The 24,789-nt window shown below is 47.5% G+C and overlaps 4 protein-coding genes and 1 pseudogene across 5 annotated transcripts; 3 read left to right on the top strand and 2 right to left on the bottom strand.

Moving 5' to 3' along the window:
• Window positions 1–638: 638 nt before the first annotated feature.
• On the top strand, window positions 639–1,416 carry LOC101754022 (annotated as a pseudogene).
• A 1,920-nt stretch (window positions 1,417–3,336) lies between these two features.
• Window positions 3,337–5,530, top strand: LOC101761945 (probable glutathione S-transferase parC). Its single transcript, XM_004955410.2, has 2 exons — window positions 3,337–3,732; window positions 5,033–5,530. The coding sequence occupies exons 1-2, from the start codon at window positions 3,406–3,408 to the stop codon at window positions 5,378–5,380; spliced, it is 675 nt and encodes a 224-aa protein (XP_004955467.1). The 5' UTR covers window positions 3,337–3,405; the 3' UTR covers window positions 5,381–5,530.
• Window positions 5,531–14,884: 9,354 nt separating this feature from the next.
• On the top strand, window positions 14,885–16,781 carry LOC101761543 (anthocyanidin 3-O-glucosyltransferase 2). Its single transcript, XM_004955409.3, has one exon. It carries the CDS (start codon window positions 15,111–15,113, stop codon window positions 16,563–16,565), a length of 1,455 nt encoding a protein of 484 aa, XP_004955466.1. The 5' UTR covers window positions 14,885–15,110; the 3' UTR covers window positions 16,566–16,781.
• A 1,112-nt stretch (window positions 16,782–17,893) lies between these two features.
• On the bottom strand, window positions 17,894–18,966 carry LOC101761158 (glutathione S-transferase 3). The gene is made up of 2 exons (XM_004955408.1): window positions 18,578–18,966; window positions 17,894–18,438 (listed from the first exon to the last, which is right to left on the bottom strand). The coding sequence occupies exons 1-2, from the start codon at window positions 18,914–18,916 to the stop codon at window positions 18,103–18,105; spliced, it is 675 nt and encodes a 224-aa protein (XP_004955465.1). The 5' UTR covers window positions 18,917–18,966; the 3' UTR covers window positions 17,894–18,102.
• A 2,439-nt stretch (window positions 18,967–21,405) lies between these two features.
• On the bottom strand, window positions 21,406–23,221 carry LOC101760610 (probable glutathione S-transferase). Of its 2 annotated transcripts, XR_214584.2 has the most exons (3): window positions 22,815–23,221; window positions 22,211–22,726; window positions 21,406–21,948 (listed from the first exon to the last, which is right to left on the bottom strand). XR_214584.2 is itself a non-coding variant. In XM_004955407.2 (2 exons), exons 1-2 carry the CDS (start codon window positions 23,172–23,174, stop codon window positions 22,391–22,393), a joined length of 696 nt encoding a protein of 231 aa, XP_004955464.1. In that variant the 5' UTR covers window positions 23,175–23,221; the 3' UTR covers window positions 21,956–22,390. The 2 variants fall into 2 exon arrangements, 1 of the variants encoding a protein (XP_004955464.1); XM_004955407.2 differs by lacking the exon at window positions 21,406–21,948 and having other exon boundaries at window positions 21,956–22,726.
• Between the last annotated feature and the right edge of the window lie 1,568 nt (window positions 23,222–24,789).

Here is a 24,789-nt window from a genome sequence, read left to right as displayed (position 1 = left end):
GGAGTTGGTGCATGCATTGGTGCTGACTACTGAGAATAAGAAGGAGCGTTGGTGCGTGTGTGCGTGTTGGAATCTAAAAAAATCCTAGGTGTTGACCGGGTGGACGGGGAGGCTTCCTCCGGTACTAGAGGTTAACATCTAGTATCGGTTGAAACCTCCAACCGGTACTGAATCCTCTAGTACCGGGTGGTGGCTCCAACCGGTACTAGAGGGTGATGAAGCCCCCATCTGGTACTAGAGGGCCTCCGGAGACTTTCAAATTTGGAACCGGTACTAATGCTAACATTAGTGCCGGGTCCAAAAGCAATTGGTACTGAGGCTAGGGATGAGAGGTCATTTTTCACGATGTTAGTTGGTTCTTGCTGGAGTAAGCAATCTCGAGGGTGACCGTCATTTTGGGCTAGGAATTGGGTTGATTTGTTACCTACCAAAATACTGGAATTTTGGTAAAATACAAAACCCTGAACATGATCGCCAGTTCGGCACTATAAATTGCCCCTCAGCATGCTTAAACTGATCCCCCCAAACTCAACACAAAACGCCTCTGCTCCCTACCAACCACACCAATAAACAGTAAACACCACCACCGCCCACATTTCAATCTCCTCCAACCCAAGCCCAGTGGCTGCTTGCTGGCAATGGCGGTGGAGCCTGAGGTGGTGCTGCTGGACTTCTGGGTGAGTCCCTTCGGGCAGCGCTGCCGGATCGCGCTGGAGGAGAAGGACGTGCCCTACGAGTACCGCGAGCAGGATGTCCTCAACTGCAAGGGAGAGCTTCTCTCCTCCGCTCCAACCCGTGCACAAGACGATCCCCGTCCTGCTCCACGCCGGCAGGGCCATCTGCGAGTCCCTCGTCATCGTCCAGTACGTACGTCGACGAGGCCTGGCCGGACGCCGCGCCGCTCCTGCCCCGGGACGACCCATACGCCCGCGCAGAGGCACGCTTCTGGGCGGATTACATCGACAAGAAGGTACTCCGTTGAGCATGCTGTGCTTGTGTGCAAAACCTTTCTGCTTTGTTATCGTTGGCATTGTTAGAGAACACATACACATAAATTTTGCTGGTTATCCTCAGATCTATGGCTGCCAGACTCGGCTTTGGAAGCTCAAGGGCGAAGCCCAGGAGCAGGCCAAGAAGGACCTGACCGAGGTCCTCAAGACCCTGGAGTCCGAGCTCGGCGACAAGCCCTACTTCGCTGGTGACACCTTCGGCTTCGTGGACATCGCGCTCGTGCCCTTCACCTCCTGGTTCCTCGCCTACGAGAAGCTGGGCGGGTTCAGCATCGAGGAGCACTGCCCCAAGATCGTGGCCTGGGCCAAGCTCTGCAGGGAGGGCGAGAGCGTCGCCAAGGCGCTGACCGACCCCGACAAGGTGGAGTTCGTCCAGTTCCTCCAGACCAAGTTTGGCCCCATGTAATGTGAGCACTGCGCTAGGCAGGGCCGGCGCTTCGGGTTGATCGATATCCACGCCATTGCAGCGTGCGTCTGGTGTGTGTGATCAGGTTCTGAGTCAATGGGTGTCCTGGGGTCCCTCATCGCTCGAGCTCTTTGATTCAGCAATAAAAGTTGGTTGTGTGATTCTGCTTGGCTTCAGCTAATCTATAAAACCTGTGTGTTTACAGTTTAGTTTGTCTCAGTGTTTTTCTCTTTTTCTTTTTGAGTTTTGATGATGGTTAATTTTCATATTATGGCTTCTTTTTTTTTGAGTTTTGATGATGGTTATTTTTCATATTATGGCTGATCGATGATGCAGGCTGTGTCGATACGGTGCAAACAGTTATTCATGCAAAAGCACATCACATCATTGGACAGGGAGTTACTCTCTTCGTCCAGTGAAATTAGTTAAAGCTTGGATCGTACCATTACACATAACACAACACATACACTACACATAACACAACACATACACGTGTGACAAGCTTGCGGATTCTATTACCCCTCTACAACCAATAAATTGTGTGCGGACCATTAATAACTACTCGTTGAAATAAGTACAATCTACCTACCTCATTTAACAGACCATTAATAACTACTCGTTGAAATAAGTACAACCTACCTACCTCATTTAATGGACCATTAATAACTACTCGTTGAAATAAGTACAACCTACCTACCTCATCTCATTTAACAGACTATTAATAACTACTCGTTGAAATAAGTACAACCTACCTATCTCATTTAAAGTTTGTTACTTTGGGGGTGTTTGGATCCCCGAGCTAAATTTTAGGGGGTGTTTACTTCCACTTGCTAAACTTTAGTTGCTAAAAGTTGCTAAACTTTAGCAAAAGCTGTTTGGATACTCTTGCTAAAAGTCATTTAATGAGCTGTAAAAGAACCTATCTACCCTTATTAAAGGTGCGCAGGAGGGGGGAGATAAGCAATAAATGAGGGGTATATGTTGTCCAGCCCACCTTTTAGCAAGTTTTAGCAACCAAAAACTTGCTAAAGTGCTAAACTTTAGCAACTCAACTTTAGCAAGTTTTAGCAAGGGTGTTTGGCAGTTTAGCAACTAAAAGTTGCTAAACTTTAGCAACTAAAGTTTAGCAAGGTGGAAGTAAACACCCCCTTAGTCCCTGTCACATCAAATGTTTAGATACTAATTAGGAGTATTAAACATAGACTATTTATAAAACCCATTACACAGATGGAGGCTAAACAGCAAGACAAATCTATTAAGCCTAATTAGTCCATGATTTGACAATGTGCTGCTACAGTAACCATTTGCTAATGATGAATTAATTAGGCTTAATAGATTCGTCTCGCCGTTTAGCCTCCATCTTTGTAATTAGTTTTATAATTAACTCATATTTAATCCTCCTAATTAGCCTCTGAATATTCGATGTGACACGGACTAAACTTTAGCTCCAGGATCCAAACACCCCCTTTGTGCTGTTATTTTCAACTCTTGAATATATTTAGATCATTACGAGGGAGTAAAGAGAAACATAGGTTGTATATAATATATAAAGAAAAATTATATCTTGATCCCATAATCATGCCAACAACCATAGGCATATGCCCTACTGGAAGCAGGTCAAAGTTTCACCTTCCAACCATCAACAAAGGACTAATAGTTATTCTGGTCCGAAACAAAGAACTAGAATTTTTTTCTGACTAATTCTTTTTCTTATAATGTGTTCGAGAAAAAAATTCTTTTTCTTATAAGTGGAGTATATATGATTAACTTACTACAAAACTCAGAGGAATGTGATTGTTGAAACTGAACCATCAACTCGACCCGTAGTTGTCGTTACTGCTGACCAAATTCAAGGTTGCCAAACCCTCACCTTATAAAACTCCCTTTGCTAGACTGATCCGCCAGCAAACCCAACAAGAAACGCCTCCGTTCCCATCGCCTTTTGCCAACCAACCCACACCACCACCACCGTACCCGAGCAGCTCGGCAATGGCGGACCTTCCAGAGGTGGTGCTCTTGGACTTCTGGGTGAGCCCCTTCGGACAGCGCTGCCGGATCGCGCTGGCCGAGAAGGGCGTCCCCTACAAGTACCGCGAGCAGGACCTCCTCCTCAGCAAGAGCGAGCTGCTCCTCCGCTCCAACCCCGTGCACAAGAAGATCCCCGTCCTGCTCCACGCCGGCAGGCCCGTCTGCGAGTCCCTCGCCATCGTCGAGTACATCGACGAGGTCTGGCCACAGGCGGCGCCGCTCCTGCCCCGGGACGACCCCTACGGCCGCGCGCAGGCACGCTTCTGGGCCGATTACATCGACAAGAAGGTACTCCTAGCCTCTTGTGGGCTTGTGTACGCATCTTTTCTCTTTCGTTCTCGCATGTCTGGCGTTCTTGTCCATATGGTTCTCATCTCCGACTTTGCTTGTTTCTGCTGGTCTAGATTGCTTGGGCTTAGTAGGGTTGGTGGTTAATTGTAGAATTGTACCTTGATTGGGCTTACCACTTCTAGTTGATTCAATTTTAGGACCGAGTAGTAAAGCAATGGCCTTTCTTTCAACATTGGTACCGTGAAGGACTGTCAAAGATATTTGTCATCACTACTGTTTTGCACTTCTGCAGTTCCATTTCGGCAACGTTCCTGAGGATAAATCACTAGCTTGTTATCACTGTATTTTTAGAGCGCGCATCGACGTGGATGTCATTGTTATATGGTGCATCTATGTGGTCAGCGCCGGTGGCCGCCCTCTCTCTTGTGTCGCAGATTGTTTGCTTTAGTTCAAATATAAATGAAATATCAGCATTTCCCCTGTCAACTTAAAATTTTCAGGCCAACTGGTTTGTGCGTTTTGTACCTTAATATGATATTAAAGTTGGATGTCTTGAGTTTGTTGAATTCTAGCTGATGTGATTTAATAATAAATTGAATTGTTGGCAACTACTATTCCATGTTTGAGGCTTTAGCCAGCTCAGTAGGTATGACATTGTTAGGGCAGTCTCAATGCATTGAGAACTTGATAATTGTGTCTGCTAGGTGTCATAGGGATAAAACTCCTCTCTCATCTGATTAAACTACCCCTCACAATGATCTTGCTGATGTGGTAAAAGAATTAATGCTCATGAAACTCCTATGAAACCTCGTTGAGACTGACCTTAATAAGCCAGGGGCATCTCCAAGTTGGATCTTTTATACTTAGTGTGGCACAACACTTATTCCAATTAGACGTCAACGGTGATAATCCCTATGCAAGCATCATCGATTCCAAGATGTCAGCTTGCTTAATGTCAACCGATCATGGACTATATGGTGGTAATCACAATCAAGCACATAATTAAGAGTAATTTAGAGTAGAGTACTACATGTTCGCTGTCATGTTCCTTGGTCCATTATCCATAAAGATGTGGACTTATTACCTTTTTCTAGCTTGGCATTCTGAAGATAGGACGGAACCTTCAGAGCGTTTTGCTTAATCACGCCTCATGTTAGTTGTATTTGTTTGCAATGAAAATCTAGTTGTGTATTGAAGCAGCAATGAGAATCCCGACCCGTCAGAACACATTAACAAAAGAAATTACTTTACGATATCAATTTGTCTAATCTCTTTGTTGGTTATTATATATCCTCAGATCTATGGCTGCCAGAGTCGGCTATGGAAGCTCAAGGGTGAGGCCCAAGAGCAGGCCAGAAAGGACCTGATCGAGGCCCTCAAGACCCTAGAGTTCGAGCTCGATGACAAGCCCTACTTCGGCGGCGAGAACTTCGGCTTCGTAGACATTGCCCTAGTGCCCTTCACCTGCCGGTTCCTCGCCTATGAGAAGCTCGGCAGCTTCAGCATTGAGGAGCATTGCCCCAAGATCGTCGCATGGGCCAAGCTCTGCAAGGAGCGTGAGAGCGTGGCCAAGGTGCTGCCTGACCCCGACAAGGTGTTCGAGTTCATCCAGTTCATCCGGATCAGCAAGTTCGGGGCCAAGTAGGGTAGGTGATAGGGCTAGGCATGGCATGACCGTTGTGTTTTTTGGTTGCGTTGTGTTGTCAATGTTTCTGTCAAGAGTGTGGATTTTGGTTTTAGCTTTTGGTTGCCTCTTGCTGAGCCAATAAAATTATTGCTCTCAAATTGTTGGTTCCGTGCTTGGATTCACCTAAAGATCTGTGTGCTTGGCATGATGCCCTTCTGTTTGAATTTCACAAGAACACGTGCGAAGTGGGTGAACAAAAAGGGAGGAAGCAAAGTAGATAGTGACATACACCTTATCAATTGTGATCGATCATATAAATAATATAACCTTCCTGAACTATTTCAAGGTTATGCAAGCTGCACGTGTGTACCAGCTTCTCAAAATGTATGGCCCAAAACTCGGACGTACCATCAGGTTCGAAATTTCAGGAAAAATTACAAATATAAGGTTTTTTTGTCATGAATAAAAGTTTTTTAGCCAATTTTTTTAATGGGCAGTTCATAAAAATACAAAAGTTTCCTTAAAATGTGATACAAATTTCATGAAACGGTGTATTCATTGGTGACAAGAAAAACAATGCAACACGAAATCACATACTACGGACCAGATAAGAATGTACTTCCTCCATTCCAAATTATAAGTCATTCCAAGAATCTTGGAGAGTCAAAACATCTCAAGTTTGATCAAAATTATAGAGAAAATTATAAAGATTTATGACATCAAATAGGTATACTATGAAAATATAATTGATGAAGAATCTAATGATACTTAGTTAACATCATAAATGTTATTATATTATCATATAAATTTGGTTAAAGTTGAGATGTTTTGACTCTCCAAGATTCTTAGAATGACTTATAATTTGGTATGGAGGGAGTAGAAGAGATAAAGGATGTGTTTGGATGCATGATAGCACCATTGGCCGGCCAAATATTATTAGCAAACGATTCAGCCGCCCGAATTCGGCCATGTGTGGGTGCGATTTTCGTGTCTTGTGCAAAGGGCCGCCCATGGACAGGCCAATATCTGGCACCGATCCAAACGCCCGAAATTTAGCTTGGCCAGCCAGCATCAACATCCGAACGCACCCAAAATGCACCCCCCCCCCCCCCCCCCCCCCCCAACGCAACTAGGCCATGAATGTGGTCAATCACACGTCCATTGAAAATTTAGGCAGTGTAAGATCATGTGTGATAAAAATTGGTAGTCACAAGTAATAAAGCTCTTCATACAAAGAAGAAGTCCAGTATTAACCTTAATTAGTTTGTTGCGCTACATCAGCTAAACAAATAATGGTTCTCGAGGATTTGTAAGCGCCGGTGGTGACTTTGTCAATCTCAAGATTTGCCAGCTTAATCTTTCGAAGTGTGGTGCCACCGCTGGTTGTCTCTCCGGAGTGCAGTTCACAACCGCGTACTTCGTTGCGGAAGTAGACAGGTGGGTAGAGGAGCAACAGCAAAATAATATAGATTATTCCCGGACTTATCAAGACTAATTTACAAAAATTTTACTAGTGATGGCTCGTCACTATTGAGGGTAAAAATATAGGCAAGCTCATCTCTTTTGATGAGTCAATAGTGACGTGCCACGAGAGATGGACACGACGTCCGCTACTATTAGGGGTCATCCGTCCATCACCATTGACTCGATCTTATGTATTGGGCTATTGGCTAGTGATGTTAAGAGACATTAGCTAGTCAAAATCCTCTCTTTCATTTATATACCGTTCACCTTGGAACCATCGAACGACCGTCCTTGATTTCTCCGAAGTTTTTTAATTTGTTTCCCATCTTCAATAGACACTAGACAAGGTTTAGTGAAGTTGTTAATCGTGTTTGTCTGTTGGGAGTGACTATGGCCTCGCAGGAATGGCTTCAGGTTGCAAAGACACGTTTCAACAACGCACGAATCAAACACCGTCGAGCAACGATTGCTGCAGAAAAGCAAAGGGAGATAACCTGACGATTGAACTTTGTTGTGTAGACTTGTTATGCCAACAAACCATATTCTTGTCCATCCCACTATGTAAGCTGTTTACTAAGGAGACGCATGTTAAGAGTAATAGGAGACGCGATTTTTCCACGTCTTCAAATTTTTGTCTCTGGTGTGAAGTTATAGGAGACACGGTTTTTCCGCGTCTCCTATGAGAGGGGTCATTGGAGACGCGTTTTTACCGACCCGCGTCTTCGATGACCCTCACATATAAGACACGGGTTGTTAATTTAGAAAACACATGTAAAGGATTCCCTAAGTGAGATTTAATTCAAATTATATTTGTATTTGAAAAGACGATGTAAAACCTAGTCAACTTTTATTTATTAATATTGATGTATAAATTATGCCATTTGAACTTTTAACTTTGGAAAATAAACTATATGTAATAACATCTAATTGCTATCTTTATATGTCGTGTTGAACTAGACAAGTTATAATTAGAAACTCATTCACATTGATATTAATCATATTAACACTTAAAGAAAACCGTTGTATAAACATAATTAGCTTTTAATTAGAAAAGGCAAGTAAATAAGTATTAATCAAAATTAGTATCATATTTATTATCAAAAACACGAAACATGGCAAAACAATGTTTCTAAACTATAGCTTATGATTAGAAGGTTAACACAGCAAGAACCGACAAAATGAAGCACTATTGAAGGATTTGGGTTTATAAAAGAAAAGAACTATGCACTTCATACATTTTAAATTTAGTAATTAATGTAAATGATATTTCAGAGAAATATCCTGTGTTAGAATTAACTCATATTATATTTATATTTTCAAAATACAAAGTAAAGCTTTGTCAAATTTTAGTTACAAATGTTTATGTACAATTTATACCACTTTGAATCATTTAATTTGGAAAAGAATAACCTTTGTGGGAACATCTAAGCGCATAAATATATGATTCATGTTGAACTAACCAAATTATAATTAGAAAACACATTTATATGTATATACAACCGAATTAACATTTAATTAAGAAAACTCAAGATATAACCTATGTAAATTTTATTTATAAAACAAATTAAATACACATTAATCAGGTTGAGTTTAATTGATGAAAAGTCGAGGTATATCTCTAATTATCTTTTAGTTGGAAGAGTTGTTTAAATAAGCATTAGTCAAATTAACATTAGTTTGAAAACATGGGGTTGGACCCTAATTAGATTTTATTAAAAAAACAACTATGTAAGCATTTAATCATATTAATATTTAAAAAAATTAAAAAATAGGAAATATGATTGAAATTGCTTCTAACATGTAGTTTAAATTGATATGAATCTAATGCAACAAGAACGAGATTAAACGGAGCTAAAATGTAGGATTTACGAGGTAAACAAGCCGTAGGGGTCTAATCGTGATTAACCCTAGACAATAGGGGCTAGCAAAGAAGAAACCTTAGACTCAGTGAATAGTCACTGCGAATTGGTGAGACCTCAGGGTTAGATCTACAAAAGATGACGGCTAGGGTTCGGTTGCAGGGGTATAATATCTAGGGGGTTATATGTGAAAAGAGCAAGACACAAGGAAAAAGGCTAAACATTACAGGGTTCTACAGGGGCTTAAATGCAAAAGGAGGCCTCTTCTTCCTCTCGCCGAGGGCGGCTCTAGCGGCTAGGGATGTCAATGGGTACCCTCCACCCGTTTACCCGCGGGTAAAAACCCTATTAGGCTGCGGGTTTGGGGGATTCTGCCCCCACGGGTCTGTTACTGGGTGATTACCTCACCCATCGGGTGAAGCGGGTGTGGGTGTGTTCTTGTATACCCCAAACCCGTTACCCAATGGGTCCCCCATTTGAGTATGACATGTAGGTCCATCTAGGCATTATACAGTATATAAAGCTGTAAAACCCTAGCTTCCAAGTTCCAACTCAGGCACTCAGCCGGCCGCCGCCCCCCTCTCTGGCTCTCTCTGCCTCTCTCTCCGCCTCCGCCCTCATTTGCCTGGATCTGCGCCGGCCACGCCGTCGTTGCTCCCTACACCGACCATGCTGCCGCCGCTCCCTGTGCCAGACCTCGGCCACGCCGCCGCTGCTCCCTGCGCCGGCAGGCCATGGAGCCAAGGATGGCTTCACCTCCCATGGATGGAAGGCACTCGAGCCCAGAGCGCGCGAAAGAAGGTTGGGTCACCGGGGCTGGCTCCAGCTCGGTGGTGGAGGGCAGCTCGTCGCCAGCTCCAAGGTCACCAACGTCGGCGCTACAGATCTAGGTTGGGGCCGGTGGCTAGGGATGTCAATGGCTACCCGCCACCCGTTTACCGGCGGGTAAAAACCCTATTAGCGTGTAGGTTTTGGGGATTTTGCCCCCACGGGTCTGTTACTGGGTAATTACGTCACCCATCGAGTGAAGCGGGTGTGGGTGTGTTCTTATATACCCCAAACCCGTTACCCAGTGGGTCCCCCATTTGAGTATGACATGTAGGTCCATCCAGGCATTGTACAGTATATAAAGTGTAAAACCCTAGCTTCCAAGTTCCAACTCAGGCACTCAGTCGGCCGCCGCCACCCTCTCTGACTCTCTCAGCCTCTCTCTCCGCCTCCGCCCTCATTCGCCTGGATCTGCGCCGACCATGCTGCCACCGCTCCCTACGCCGGCCATGCCGCCGCCGCTTCCTGTGCCAGACCTCAGCCACGCCGCCGCTGCTCCCAGCGCCGGCAGGCCATGGAGCCAAGGATGGCTTCACCTCCCGTGGATGGAAGGCGCTCGAGCCCAGAGCGCGTGGAAGAAGGTCAGGTCGCCAAGGCTCCAGCTCAGCAGCGGAGGGCAGCTCGTCGCCAGCTCCAAGGTCAACACCGCCGGCGCTACAGATCTAGGTTGGGGCCAGTGGCTCCTCACCAGAGACACCCACTTCATCTCGTGCACGGTGAGCTCTTTGAATCCCATACTTTTCTGTATCTCGTACCAGAGTATTTGCGGATTAGCTCAGCTGGTTGTTGTTTACTGTTCAGTTTTGAAATTGTGCTAACTGTTGGTTAATTTGTATAAAATTTTTTACTTGCGTGTATGCAAAGTTGCACTAACTGTTTTTTTAGCCAATCGAATCTACAACAACCAGGAGCACAAGATACTGCTCATGGCAATGTGCATGTCATCGTCCAGCATCGATGGCCAGTGGCTACCTCGCTAGCAGAGGCACCGCCTGACGCCGACGACGAAGCTGGCGATGCATTCGTCCCGGACGAGCCGCTCGCCCGCTCCAGGCTCCGGTTCCTCGGCAGCGCGCCAGCGCGGTGCAGGATCGTCGCCGCCGTGGCCGCGGGCCCGCCAGCCGCCACCCGCGCCGCGAACCGCACCACCGGCCTCAGGAACGTAACAGCGGGAGCAGGGCCTGTGCACGATGAGCATAACAAGAGAACATGTCAGCACGGCAACAGCAGCGGTGAAATTAACCACGGCGGAGCAAAGACCAGACCCTCACCATGCGGGATGACTTGCGACAATGTCGCGGCTGAAGGCGTTGCCAATTGGCAACGGAGATGCCACCTCGAGACCGTCGCCGAGAACGCAAAGGCTGCAGATTTGTTTGGAATTCTTGATGTCGACGGCTCTTGGTCAGAGCTTCGTTCACGGAGGCCTGGTGGATCTATATAAAGCCGGCGACGCCGACGGACAGATGGACGCGGTGCCGGTGAGCCGCGCAGGCGTGAGCCATCCGATGCAAACGGTTGGCGCTGGCTTGCGGCGCCCACCGTGTGCGCCCGCCTCGGTCCGTCCATGCATATGTTGATCTATTGCCTTTTTCTAGTTTGGCGTCCTGAACAAACATTGAGGTCCACTTTTCTTGATCTCCTAGGTAATTGCTATTAGCTAATAGTTAGTTGAGAGTTGCTTGGGTCTCTGGGTATCAGCTAAGATGCGGTTCGATTGTTGGCTATGGGTGTTTATTATCTGTAATACCCTTGCCTCTGTTACTGATAGACGATTGGGTTGTTGGTTTTGGGTGCCACGCAAAACGAACCTTTTGCCTTGCACTTGGTTGGCTAATAATTAGTAGAGCTATTAGTCGGCCTGTTTGGACCGTACCTGCTATAATCTATCATAAATTACTATTTATTTTGAATCTTTGAGATATATAGTTTTTGCCGTACACCTAGATATAAGGTAAAATTAATAGTAATTTGGGACGGAGGAATGAACTATTAGTACATGTCCAAACTAGTTGCGTATTGAACCGATCATAAGAATCCTATTTGAACATATATATTCATTCTATTCCAAAATCTAATTTATTTAAATTTTGTACCATAAGTACATCAAACTTGTCTCACTTTGGTCAAGTTTGTAAAAAAATACACAAACATCTATAGCACCAGCTTAGCAAAATGGATGGAGTAGATAACGAATAAAGTTACTATATGGTATCATTTCGACGTAGCACTAATTGTCTAATCCCTTTGTTGGTTATCGTCAGATCTATGACTGCCAGACTCGGCTATGGAAATTCAAGGGTGACGCCCAAGAGCGGGCCAAGAACGAGCTCATCGAGGTCCTCAAGACCCTGGAGGCCGATCAGCTCGCCAACAAGCCCTACTTCGGCGGCGACAACTTTGGCTTCGTGGACATCACCCTGGTGGTTCCTCACCTACTATACGAGAAGCTGGGCGGGTTCAGCATCGAGAAATATAATACTGCCCCAAGATCTTGGCCTGGGCCAAGCTCTGCAAGGAGCGCGAGAGCGTGTCCAAGACGCTGACCGATCCAGACAAGGTTCTCGAGTTCGTCCAATTCCTCCAGAGCAAGTTTGGGGCCAAGTAGGGTAGGCGATGGGCGGCGGCTAGGCAGGACTGGTGCTTTGAGTTGCTTGATCTTGTTGATTCAGCGTTCATTTGGTGTATCAGATTGTTGTGTCGTCAATGTCTTACTCAAGAATGGGCTTTGGAGGTAGCTCTTGGTTGCCTCCTGCCTTGGCAATAAAATTGCTTTCAAATTGTTGGTTCTGCTTTGATTCACCTAAAGATCTGTGCGTTTGATCTCGTGCCCTTCCGTTCGAATCTTACAAGAAAACATGTGAAGTGGATGAACAAAAAAGCAGCAAGCAAAGTAGATAATGCCCATACACCTAAACAACTTTGATCAGATAAAAAAACAAAATGTTACTAGATTATTTGAAGGTTACTCATATATGCACAAAATTTGTGGGGAAAAAGCGAGTGGAAGTAGAGAACAAAACAAAAGCTGCACGAATACACCAACTTCTCAAAATGTACAAAACGTGGATGGACAATCAGGTTCGAATTAGGGAAAATTTTACAAATGTAGGGCCTTTTGTCATGAATGAGCAAACTTTGTTTAGAATTTTGAATGGATAATTCATACAAAAAATACAAATTTTTTACTTCAAATTTGGCCAATTTTCGTAAAACTTAGTGTTTTCACTGTTGAGTGGTGACTGGAAAAACAATGAAGTCGAAATATGCATACAACGTTGACCCAGGATGTGCGGACCAGATAAGAATTTAAGATGAAGACACACTGCCCTTCCATTGTCAGCCCAGGGTCATGAAGTGTTATCACTGATACGTTCATTTACTCTATAATAGTTTTTTTGTCAAATTAAAAGTTGCAGGCTTTTTCATTACTAAGTGAAACAAATCTAATACAATTTTTCACTGGAAACTACGACATTTTTACACAAAATTCAGCTAAAATTTCACGAAGTTCGTGTTCTAGCTGATGCCAGGAAAACAAAATACAAACCGATTAGACAGAGGATGAATGGGCCAGATAAGAAAATAAGATGCAGCCCAGTGAAGTGGCTCTGGTTCGTTTCATTCAAAAGAAAAAGGAAAAGGGTGAAGTGACTCTGGGCTGGGCCATACTAAAATAGTGCTTCTAGAGCCCATCTAGTTCATTTGTCTCACGTGGTGTTGCGTTGGGCTACTATCAGAAGAAACTGGTGCTATCGCAGATGACGTCAGAGGTGGCACCAGGTCAAGCTTGTGATTTGTGAGGTGGCTGTGGTTGCGTTGCGTCACAGTCATCATGTGGGAAATATTGGAAATAGTATTATTTCCTTTAGAAAGAAAATTTCATTGTATCCCTAAAACTAAGCAGGGACTTGACCATGTCATTTCTTGACCCCTCGAAACACCATATCGTCTTATGGAAGGCCAAATCATAGCACAACATGGAACGATAGACTTGTCATGCTAGCACGTTATGAATGCGACGGGCATGTCATTCTTATGATCTCAGTACGATGAGCGGCACGGCATGACATGGTGTAGCTTAAGCTTGATGAGCTAGAATGACAAAAGAGGCAATCTAGCTATCTCTGTTGGTCTTTGAACATGTATACATCCTCCTATATTGTTCATTTTTTCCTCCTCGTTGTGTATACAAACGAATTATGCATAGAAATTATTGTTGACGATAAGATACACCTCATTTTATCAACATTTTGTAAGAGCCGGACTTTGTGTGCACAATGATGATAGTGCGTGTCACGGCATTTTGTAAGAGCCGGACTTTGTGGGCGCAATGATGACAGTGCATGTCACGGATTGTGTTTGGATCTAGCTGAAGACTTGTTTGGTTGGCATGGCATGATGAGAGCAGCGTGCCGACTAGGCATGAGATCGATGCCACAACCATGCTAGCACGTCTCAATGCCAAGTCCCACCTCTACCCTCAACTATGGATTCTAGATTTCACTTTTCAACCTCGGCTTAAGATGTTTAAGGTGATTTTGAGTGATAGCATTGATGTGGCAACATTTTAACTTTTTTTCACTCGCCCTGCTGAATATCTAGACCTATATGTAGTGTATATGAATATTTGAAATAAAGTGTATTTTGTACTTAACTTTTTAAAGAAGGATTTCTTCCATGCCAATTAATATTTAATTCTCAACATAGTAAATTAATTTTCAATACTCGTTTATGAATCTGATCTTTTGTAGAACGTATTAAAAGGAATATACTAATGGGTTTCCATATTTGACAATTTATAAATGGATTCAATATTTTTCAAAAGGTTCTTGCACATATATATGATTATTCAGAACTTAAATTAGCCAACTGGTATGAGTTTAAATATGATGAAAAGAATTCAGTTTACTTCTAAACACTATCTATTTCGCAGTCCTATTATACATTAAATCACTTGTGCATATTTACCTACGTAATTTCAAAATTTTAAAGCCATTAAAAAGTTTTAAGAATTCAGACACTATTTATTCATTGGTCATGTCACCACATCAGCACCATATCACTGAAGGGTTCTTTGGATACGAGGTGCTAAACTTTAGCAGGATCACATCGGATAGTCGGATGCTAATTAGGAGGACTAAATATGAGCTAATTACAAAACTAATTGCATAGATGGAATCTAATTCGCGAGACGAATCTATTAAGGCTAATTAATTCATCATTAGCACATGGTTACTGTAGCATCACATTATCAAATCATGGAGTAATTAGGCTTAATAGATTCGTCTCGTGAATTAGACTCCATCTGTGTAATTAGTTTTGTAATTAGACTATATTTAATACTTATAATTAGTATCAAACACCCCCTAAAACGTTTTTTTTCTCTTGAAATGACGCGGTTTTCGGTCCTTGATGTTGATGTGATCCCACACCACTGCCTCGTCATTGGACCTCCGCTAAAGTCCGAGACACTGCCAAATAGTCCAACAAAATTACAAAACGACAGCCCGTAGCGAGCGCATCCACTCATCATCGCTTTATCGCTTCTTCTGGTGAAAGCATCATCCTCTGTGTGCCGCCATCCCGATCCATCTATGGCGACCCCGACCGTCGTCTTGCTGCCGGTCTGGGGCGCCGGCCACCTCATGCCAATGCTAGAAGCCGGCAAGCGGCTGCTCGCTAGCAGCGGCGGGCGCGCGCTCTCGGTCACCGTGCTCGTCATGCGGCCGCCGACGGAGCAGCAGGCGTCCGAGGTCGAGGGCCACATACGCCGCGCGGAGGAGGCGGCCGCCGGCCTCGACGTCCGCTTCCACCGCCTCCCTGCCGTCGAGCCCCCGACGGACCACGAGGGCCCCGTGGAGTTCATCTCCCGGACCGTGGAGCTGCACGAGCCCCACGTAAGGGCGGCCATCTCCGGCTTGCTGCCGGCGAGCCCCGTGGCGGCGCTGGTCCTCGACCTCTTCTGCACGCCGTTCATCGACGTCGCCCGCGAGCTCGCCGTGCCGGCGTACATCTACTTCACCTGCAACGCCGCGGCGCTCTCCTTCTTCCTGCGCCTGCCGGCGCTCTGCGAGGAGGTGGCGGGCGAGTTCGAGGACATGGACGGCGCGGCGGACATACCCGGGCTGCCGCCGGTGCCACCGCTCTCGCTCCCGACGCCGGTCATGGAGAGGACGAAGCCGGAATGCGCGTGGTACGCGTACCACGGCAGGCGGTTCGCGGATGCCGACGGCATCGTCGTGAACACGGCCGCCGAACTCGAGCAGGGCGTCCTCTCCGCCATCGCCGACGGCCGGTGCGCGCGCGGGGGCCGGCCTCCTCCGACGCTCTACCCCATCGGCCCGGTGATCTCGTTCCCTCCGCCCACCGCGCCGCCGCCGCACGACTGCGTGCGGTGGCTGGAGACGCAGCCGCCGGCGTCCGTGGCGTTCCTCTGCTTCGGGAGCGGCGGGTTCTTCACGGCGGCGCAGGCGCACGAGGTCGCCGGCGGCCTGGAGCGCAGCGGGCACCGGTTCCTCTGGGTGCTGCGTGGCCCGCCGGCGCCCGGCTCACGGCAGCCCACGGACGCCGACCTCGCCGAGCTGCTCCCGGAGGGCTTCGTCGAGAGGACGAGGGGCAGAGGCCTGGTGTGGCCGACGGCGGTGCCGCAGAAGGAGATCCTGGCGCACGCCGCCGTGGGCGGGTTCGTGACGCACTGCGGGTGGAACTCGATGCTGGAGAGCCTCTGGTTCGGCGCGCCTATGGCGGCGTGGCCGCTGTACGCCGAGCAGCACCTGAACGCGTTCGCGCTGGTGGCGGCCATGGGCGCCGCCGTGGCCGTGGAGGTGGACAGGGCGAGGGGCAACTTCGTGGAGGCGGCGGAGGTGGAGCGCGCGGTGAGGGAGCTGATGGGTGGCGGCGAGGAGGCGGGGAGGAGGGTGAGGGAGAAGGCCGCCGAGATGAAGGCGGCGTGCCGGAACGCCGTCGGGGACGGCGGGTCGTCGACCGCTACGCTGAAGAGACTCGCGAACGATATATGTCAGCAACTGCGCCGTGATCCGGCGAAGTGATGACTGATGACTCCTCCGTAGTTGACTACCGACCGTAAATGAGCCCAGCTCTCATGGTTGTATAAGCTTGTCTAGAACTCGCTTTTCTGGCGGGATAAGTTTGCTGTCTGAAGAATTTGCTATCTGAATAGACTGGGTGTTTGACAATCTTAATTATTACGTGTCGATTATCTATCCTGACTAATAAAATGACTTGAATGCCCTTGAGGCTGATAATAGCTTTTTTTTAATACGAGGAGAAGATAATAATTCTAATGTCATCCACTTATTTTAAGCTGATAATAGCTCATTTTATCATAATAAGTGAATTCTAATGTTATCCACTTATTTTTTTTTCTTTTCCTTTATTTTTTCAGGTTTATCTTCTTCCTACTTGGCCACAAGGTTTTCCTCGCGAAACCATGGGGCGCTTGTGGCGGCATGGGACGGCCGCAGAGGGGGCCTGCCGGGGCTATGGCGAAGTGGGCGGTCGCGGAAGGTGCCGGCTGCGGAGGGGGCTGGTAGAGGGTGTGGTACGGCGATCGTGGCCGGTCTTCTTGGGGAAGATGGCCGGCGGGTGGCAGGAAGGACGGAGCCAGCAGCGGGCGGCGGATGGGATCTGGGTAGGGAGGTGGCGGACAGGAATAGGGCCCAGGGAACCGGTGGAGGGCGGGATTTGGGCAGGAGCTGGCGGAGGGCAGCAGGTGGCGGACGGAGCCCGTCGAAGGGAGGCGGGTGACGGATGGGCTGGCGGCAGGCGCGGGATCAAGGGGGCGGATGGTAGGTGGTGGATGGAGCCCGCCGAAGGGTGGCGGGTGGCGGACGGGCCGACGGCGGGCGCGGGATCTAGGGGGTGGAGACGCAGGGTGTCGATGGGGTGAGGGGTACAGGGGAAAATCGGTTCGCCTGCGCGAGAAGCGCCCCTGAGGCTGCGTAGAGGAAAAGGGGAGCGCTAGTTGTACTCCCTCCGTATAGGAAAAGAAAGTCGTTTTGGACAAGGCTTGGGTCAAACATTGGGAATATAAATCATGAATAACTTTTAAGTTGTTGAATTTGGAAATGTGAAAGCCATATAAATAGATTTGTCTTGAAAAATACTTTCATAAAAATATACATATATCACTTTTTGATAAATATTTTTATAAAAACAAGGAGTCAAAGTAATGCTTTGGAGACCGTGTCGCTGTCCAAAACAACTTCCTTTTCCTATACGGAGGGAGTATATATTTTGGATTGTGGGATAAGCAACTTGGGTGGTAAACGGGAAATAAGCAAGACATTTGGGTCGACTTATGGCTTATTTTCACCGATAAGCAGGAAATAAGCGGATACAAACGTAGAGGCAAGTGTTGCCAAATGCATCGTCTTTTCCATGGCACATTTTGACTATTTTACATACTGATAAACCTAGTCCGCTGTGACAACACAAGGAACGGTAAAAAAAAAAAGCCAAACACAAGACACGCGTATGAAGGCCAATGTATGATAGGGACAGGTAGACCAAGACTCCAACTAAACAAAGCCCAACATTTTACCGTCGTGACGTCATCACACCAGTTCATTCTATACCATACCACTTCTTGTGCAGCTCGTACATCTCATCTTCGTCGGGGAGGACGCTCTTCACGCTCCCCCTCTCCTTGCACCTTCTCACCCACCGCATCAGGTTCGGGCACTCCGTCTCGAGGCTGAAACCTCCGTGCTGCTCGTACCCATGGAACATGCTCGAGAACGGGATGAGGACGGCGTCCAGGAAGCCGAACTCGTCGCCGGCGAAGAAGGTCTTATCCCCGAGCACCTCCTCAAGACGCTTGAGCTGGTCAAGGAGCTCCTGCTTCGCCACCTCCTTCTCCTCACCCTTGCTCTTCAGAAACCTTGTCTGTGTGCTGAACACCTAAAAGTTTATGTAGCAAATATATAAGAATTTTGCTTGATTTTTACAAACTTCAACCTTTGTTTCATTGTTTTTTGAATTGAGGAAAGAAGTATGGAAGCATAGTGGTTCAGGAAAAACAAAGAAGATGATTTGCTACCTTTTGGTCAACGAAGTCAGCCCAGAAGCGTGCGTGGGCTCTCTGAAGCGGGTCATGGGGGAGCAAGCGGGGCCCACCATCATCCTTGCCCCAGGTCTCGTCGATGTACTCGAGGATGTTGACGGAGCCGCAGACCGGGCGGCCGCCGTGGACGAGGATGGGGACGGAGCGGTGGACGGGGTTCATCCGGCGCACCAGCTCGCTCCGCTCCCGGACGCGGAGGTCCTCCTCGACGTAGCGGAAGGCGACGCCGAGCTCCCGCAGCGCGATCCGCGTCCGCATCCCGAAGCCGTTCGCCCAGAAGTCGACGCACGTCACCTCGCCGGCGGTGTCGTCCATAGCGGTCGTCGTCGTCCCTGGCGCCAGGTGCCGTGCGTACGTGCTCGTGGAGTTGTGGTGTGGCGGGTAAGGGTGGGCAGCATAGGAGCGAGCTTTACAGGCGGCTCGTGGCATCACCGCTGACGCTGAGCTGCTGGACGTGTCGTGTGTGCGGCATCACCGCTGACGCTGCGCTCGCTGACCGAGCTGCTGGACGTGTCGTGTGTGCAGTCGTGCCCGTGGAAAAGTTGGCGTCACGGATGGAGTGGAGCTAGCCCTTTCAAATAGAGGATGTGCTCTATGCAGTGACCTATTTTTTTTTTAGTTTTTTACATGGAAGTGTTGACTTCTGCGGTGTGGACTTGAAGGAGATAGATCCAAAATGATCGTGGAGTAATTTCAAAGTAGTATTTTTGCAAAACCTTTTTACAAGTACAAGACCATCCTCTACAAAGCAATTTCCTAAACAACAAACACAAAACTCTCCATATATCGGCCTAAGATGCGAAGGATGCGTAGCTCGGCGTCATCTTACAAAAGGTCGACAATTGATAAAAGACAGATTTACGGTCTATATGTGACTTTTTTTTAAATCTGGAAATATCTGAACATACACATAAACACACACTACATCCACACATACCCTAACGCATACCCATATGCGCATGCTAGATCTACAAATTATACACACAAAATGTCCTTCCAGAGGTGACATCACATCCACTACTAGAGAAATGGCCTTTTGTCCCGAGACTCAATATCAGTTGCATTTTGACCTGGTACTAATGTGAGCATTAGTATCGGACCTAAAGGATAGGTCTCATGGGCCCCTTTAGTACCGAGTGAGGGCTCCACCCAGTACTAAAGGTCACCCATTAGTACCGGGTGCCTGAGGGCCTTTAGTACCAGGTGGAGGCTTCACCCGATACTAAAGGATGACGTTTAGTACTGGGTGCAACCTACACCCGGTACTAAAGGTTTCATCCGCGCGGTCTTATCCATCCGCTGCTCCCGGCCCGCGCTCGCAAGCCTTATCCTCTCCCCCGCGCTCTCCTCTCCCTCTCTCCCTCTGCTCTCCCCGGCCCCCTCCCTCTCTCCCTCTCCCATCGGCACTTCCTCTCCCGCTGCCCCTTCCCCCTTCACTTGCCCCTCACTCGTGGCAGTGAGGAGCGGCAGCGGGATGAGAAGTGGCGGCAGCGCTGGTGGCTGCGGCGGCCCGCTGCCCCTCCCCTCTTCACTTGTCCCTCGCTCGTGGCAACGAGGAGCGGTGGCAGCGCAAAGGTTGGTGGATGCGGCAGCAGCGCTGGTGGCTACGGCGGCGGGAGGGCGCGACGGGTGGCAGGAGAGTGTGGCATCTCTGTTAAATGAACTCCATTTTGACATGGGATGCCCGAATCTAAATGAATAACACCACCTTGTTCGGATCAAGAATCATTTTCTGAAACCACCATTGTTCACACTATAGTTTTCCTGTATATGCTATTCTAGTCTCTGTCCAAACAAAAATGCTATTTAGTGTGTTCGTGAAAACAAAATGAAGGCATAAATAAAAATTCAAGATCACACATGCATAAGTATTCGAGAACCACATATTTCATTAATCCTTTCTTGAATATACAAAATACATTATTTTCAAGATTTTGCCTTCTTCCATCTTCAACTTGGATGCTTAAGGAGAGATCTAACTTGTAGAGATTGCGTAGTTCGCCAATTCCCGAGACTTAGTAGGCGCATCCGTGTAATTACATCTGCAAGCCGAGCTTGCAAAACACCTCCGATTAAACTTAGCTCTCTGGTCGTTGTTGAATAAAAACTTTCTCAAAGTGCTATAACCCCATCAGCTTCACGAAGGTATTCGGATTCGCCATATAGATCTCAAATAAATGTCCAGCCTCGTCGGTTGCAAACGAAAATAATTCCAGCCTCGTCGGTCACGGAAAGTATCAAATCCCAGCCTTGTAGGTTAGAGAAAGGTAAGACTTCATCTGGTCCACCGGTTTTGATGACGTAAAAAGACGAGCGAGCATGCGCTCGTTTGGTATTTGAGAAAGACGAGGGAGCATGCGCTCGTTTGGTATTTGAGAAAGTTTCTTCATGTTTCTGAGATGACCAACGGGACATGTAGCCCGGGGAGATTTTAACTTAGCATGGCTTAAGAGCTTTTGACGATGCTGGACACTTCAGCATAATTGTAGGCAAAACTTGTAGTAAGATTGGTTTCGTACCGATTAGGGGGGTTACACTATGCCACGACTTGGATCATAAGCATCTCCACCGCCATCGATAGGAACAATAATTGCATCATCTCAACGGGGCAACAAACGCTACACCCTATGTCACGATGATAGCCGCTTCAGCCCTTGTTTACTTCCCTCTAAACTCTCAACTTTGACACTATGCAAAAAGAAGATTCCCCATCACATCAAACTTGCGGTACATGTATGGAGTACTAAATGTAGACGAAATCAAAAATTAATTGCACAGTTTTGTTGTACTTTGCGAGACGAATCTTTTGAGCCTAATTAGTCAATATTTGGACAATAATTCACAAATACAAACGAAACGCTACAGTGTCGCATTTATGGCAAAATGCCAATTTTGCAACTCCCAACTTGGGAAGTAAACAAGGCCTCACTTTCATTGAGGAAGTCGAGAAACTTTAGATCAATCTTGCATTGGACGGCACCGCACACCACTCAGATCAGCATAGTAACCCTCATGAGCAACTGAGAGAGTCCTATTGCTAACATGAAGAACCTGACTAAACACTACTCCTCACTGATATCCTGAAAACAGTTTCTTGCAGTGCTAACATTGACCTGAACTTTGCGTGACAAGACCTTGATTTTCTTTTACACCGACCTTGTCCTTGAGGAAAGGTTGCGACGAGGGATGTTTTTCATGGATGGAGATTTTTCAGGCCCAATGTACTCAACTGCTCGTTGATGCAATATCTTGCTTGACTCATCTGACGTCCTGGGAATTTGGTAGTTCATGTTAAATCTCAAGCTCAGATCAAATTTGCTCTCGGAGTTTGCATGCTTTGAAAGACCCTGCAGATGATGTATAACCATTAGTAATATCTTTATTATTGCATAATAACAACACAATTCTGAGAGGGCTTATCATACAAGATTTTACACCTGCCATTTGTATACATAAGTAATTGTGACAAATAGATTCCTACTACTCCCTCCGTTCCAAATTGTAGGTTGTTTTAACTTTTCTAAGTTATAAATATTATTATGTATCTAGGCATACAATTTGGAATGGAGGGAGTACTGTATGCATTATACATCCATGCTGTGATCATACATGGGGTCTTCCTGTCGCCTGTACTCTGTTTGGAATTTGGACTTTGGACCGGTGTCTTTGCTTGAATATAGCAACTCTGAGGAGTGCCGGTAAACCGCATACGGACTGCCGATCGATGGTTCTTGAGTGCTTGAGCTTGGAGCCTCAGATTGGTAGTGATCTTTGTGAGGCAGGATCTTTTCACTCAATCTGATAAAACTCCCTGTGTATCTCGTACATGTCGAGCCCCGAGGGGAGCACGTCTCGAACGCTCTCCCTCTCCGCGCACCTCCTAACCCACCGTAACAGCGCGGGGCACTCCGCCTCCATGTCCACCCCGCCGTGCTGCTCGTACCCGTAGAACATGGCCGAGAAGGGCACGAAGGCGACGTCCAGAAACCCGAACTCGTCGCCGCCGAAGAACGCCTTGTTTCCGAGCACCGCCTCCAGCCGTCGGAGGTGGCCGAGGAGCTCCGCCATTGCTGCCATTTTCTCCTCGCCGCGGCTCGTGAAGAACCTCGTCTGCGCGTCGTACACCTGTCGTGTTGTTGTTTCATCAGCTTAGTTTACACGCAAGGCCCAGAAGGCCAGAGTTCTCAAAACCGGACGGAGGCCCACTTCGTACCTTCTGATCGACGAATTCGGCCCAGAATCTCGCGCGCGCCCTCTCGAGCGGGTCGGCGGGGAGCAAGCGGGTGGCGGCTCCCGCTTCTTTTTGGCTCCAGACCTCGTCCACGTACTCGACGATGTTCATGGACCCGCAGACCGGACGGCCGCCGTGGATGAGGATGGGGATGGAGCGGTGGACCGGGTTCATGCGGCGCACGAGGTCGCTCCGCTGCCGGACACGGAGGTCCTCCTCAACGAACTCGAAGGGGACCCTCTTCTCCCGCAGCGCGATCCGCGCCCGCATCCCGAACTCGTTGCACCAGAAGTCCACGCACGTCACCCCAGCCGCCGCCGCCTCGCGGCTCGCCGGAGCCATGGCAGCCGGCAGGTGAGGGGTCAGTGGCTACAAGCTTGGTAAACCGGTTGGTAATTGCACGGTTATTGAAGCGCAGGGAAAGGCTAGTTATATAGGCGAGTAAAAGTTGGGTTTTTAGACCATGGATCGAGGTGGTCGATGTGCGATCACTGCTTGCGTACGGCTGCACCAGAAGTCCACGCACATCACCGCCGCCGCCTGCGATTACTGAGCTGCTGGTCGATGCGATCACTGCTTGCGTACGTACGGCTGCTAGCTCGCTGAATGGTAAGCGCTGCATCTTGGAAGCATCTCCTTGTAAAAGTTGTTGAGCTCTTGGTATACTTTTAGTTGCTGTTGCTGTCAAATCGAGCTGAGTTTGGACAGGGTGGTGGTAAATGATTCGTAGTAGCAGTATTGTAAACACGATGTTGCTGTCAGAGTTGGGAAGCCATCAGCAACGACGACTGTACTGCTTCAGAAGGATTGGATTTTTTTTTTGAATGAACAGGATCGGAGGGGCAGGCCTCTACTGAGAAGAAGAAGGATTGGATTAGTGATGATGCTCTGTCGTTAGTTGGAACATCGATCGGACTGCCGAGATACGCAGATGCATACTAGCTAGGATGGCAGTGTTCAATTGGGTGCCTCTCTTTACATAGTCTCCTCGCTGTGCCATCACGCATCACCTGCAGGAAAAAAGGAGAGGAAAGGTCAGAGGAGACTGATATCAGATGGCATGATGAGGTCTGGAGACTTTGTTGCTGAGTGCCGAGTTGTGTCTCCGGTAACAAGGCTGGCAGTGTCTGAAGACTTTTTGTTGAGTGCCGAGACTTGTAGCTTGTAATTAAGGTGATGATGCACGTGACACTACAGGTAATGTGTGTGTGAGATGTGTAAGAAAGTGAGAGGCTTTCTTCCCAAATGCAATGTGTAATAACTGGGCCTCTTCTCTTTCAGCAAAACCTGATGTAAGTGTTGGTGAAGAACAGAGCATCATGGTGCGTTGCCCGTGCCATACTGCCATGCTCATGCATGGGCCCCTCCACCCACCCACAGTGGATGCACTGGTGCACACACAGTACACTCGGAGCAGTCTCGTGCCAATGGTGATTAGTGGTGGTACGTTTGCAAGCGTACCCACCCATTGGGCCTGCCACGTTCCATTACGAGAAAGAAGACGAGGAGGAGGCCGGAGGTTTGGCGAACGACGATCAACGGTTGCCATCAACCAACCATCATCATCATGTGCCAAACTCAAACGACGGCAGCTTTAGAACTGTGTACGTCACACAAGACCAGAGCATGCATACATAGTCTAGTTTACCGACTAAACGGGACATATGCTTAGACGCTTAGTTACTACAGTGTTTTCTGGCACAAGTTGGGCGGGCACACGTACTTACGGCAGACACACGAAACGCATGGGTGAGTCCTGTATGTAGTAGACGTCTAGAGACAATGCAAGATTGAGAAGCAAAATCACGAAGTCTGAATTTTGGGCGCTGCATGTTTCCAAGAGCTTACGTGTACACTGCAATGCTAAATGACCGATCACTTCGAAATGAGGTCGAACGACTATTTGATGACTGACGAGGCATATGGACGGGATTAAACCAACCTAAACGAATTGTCG

Source organism: Setaria italica, chromosome II, assembly GCF_000263155.2.
Source record: "Setaria italica strain Yugu1 chromosome II, Setaria_italica_v2.0, whole genome shotgun sequence".
NCBI classification, from domain to species: Eukaryota; Viridiplantae; Streptophyta; class Magnoliopsida; order Poales; family Poaceae; genus Setaria; species Setaria italica.
This window is presented reverse-complemented; position numbering and strand designations above follow the sequence as displayed.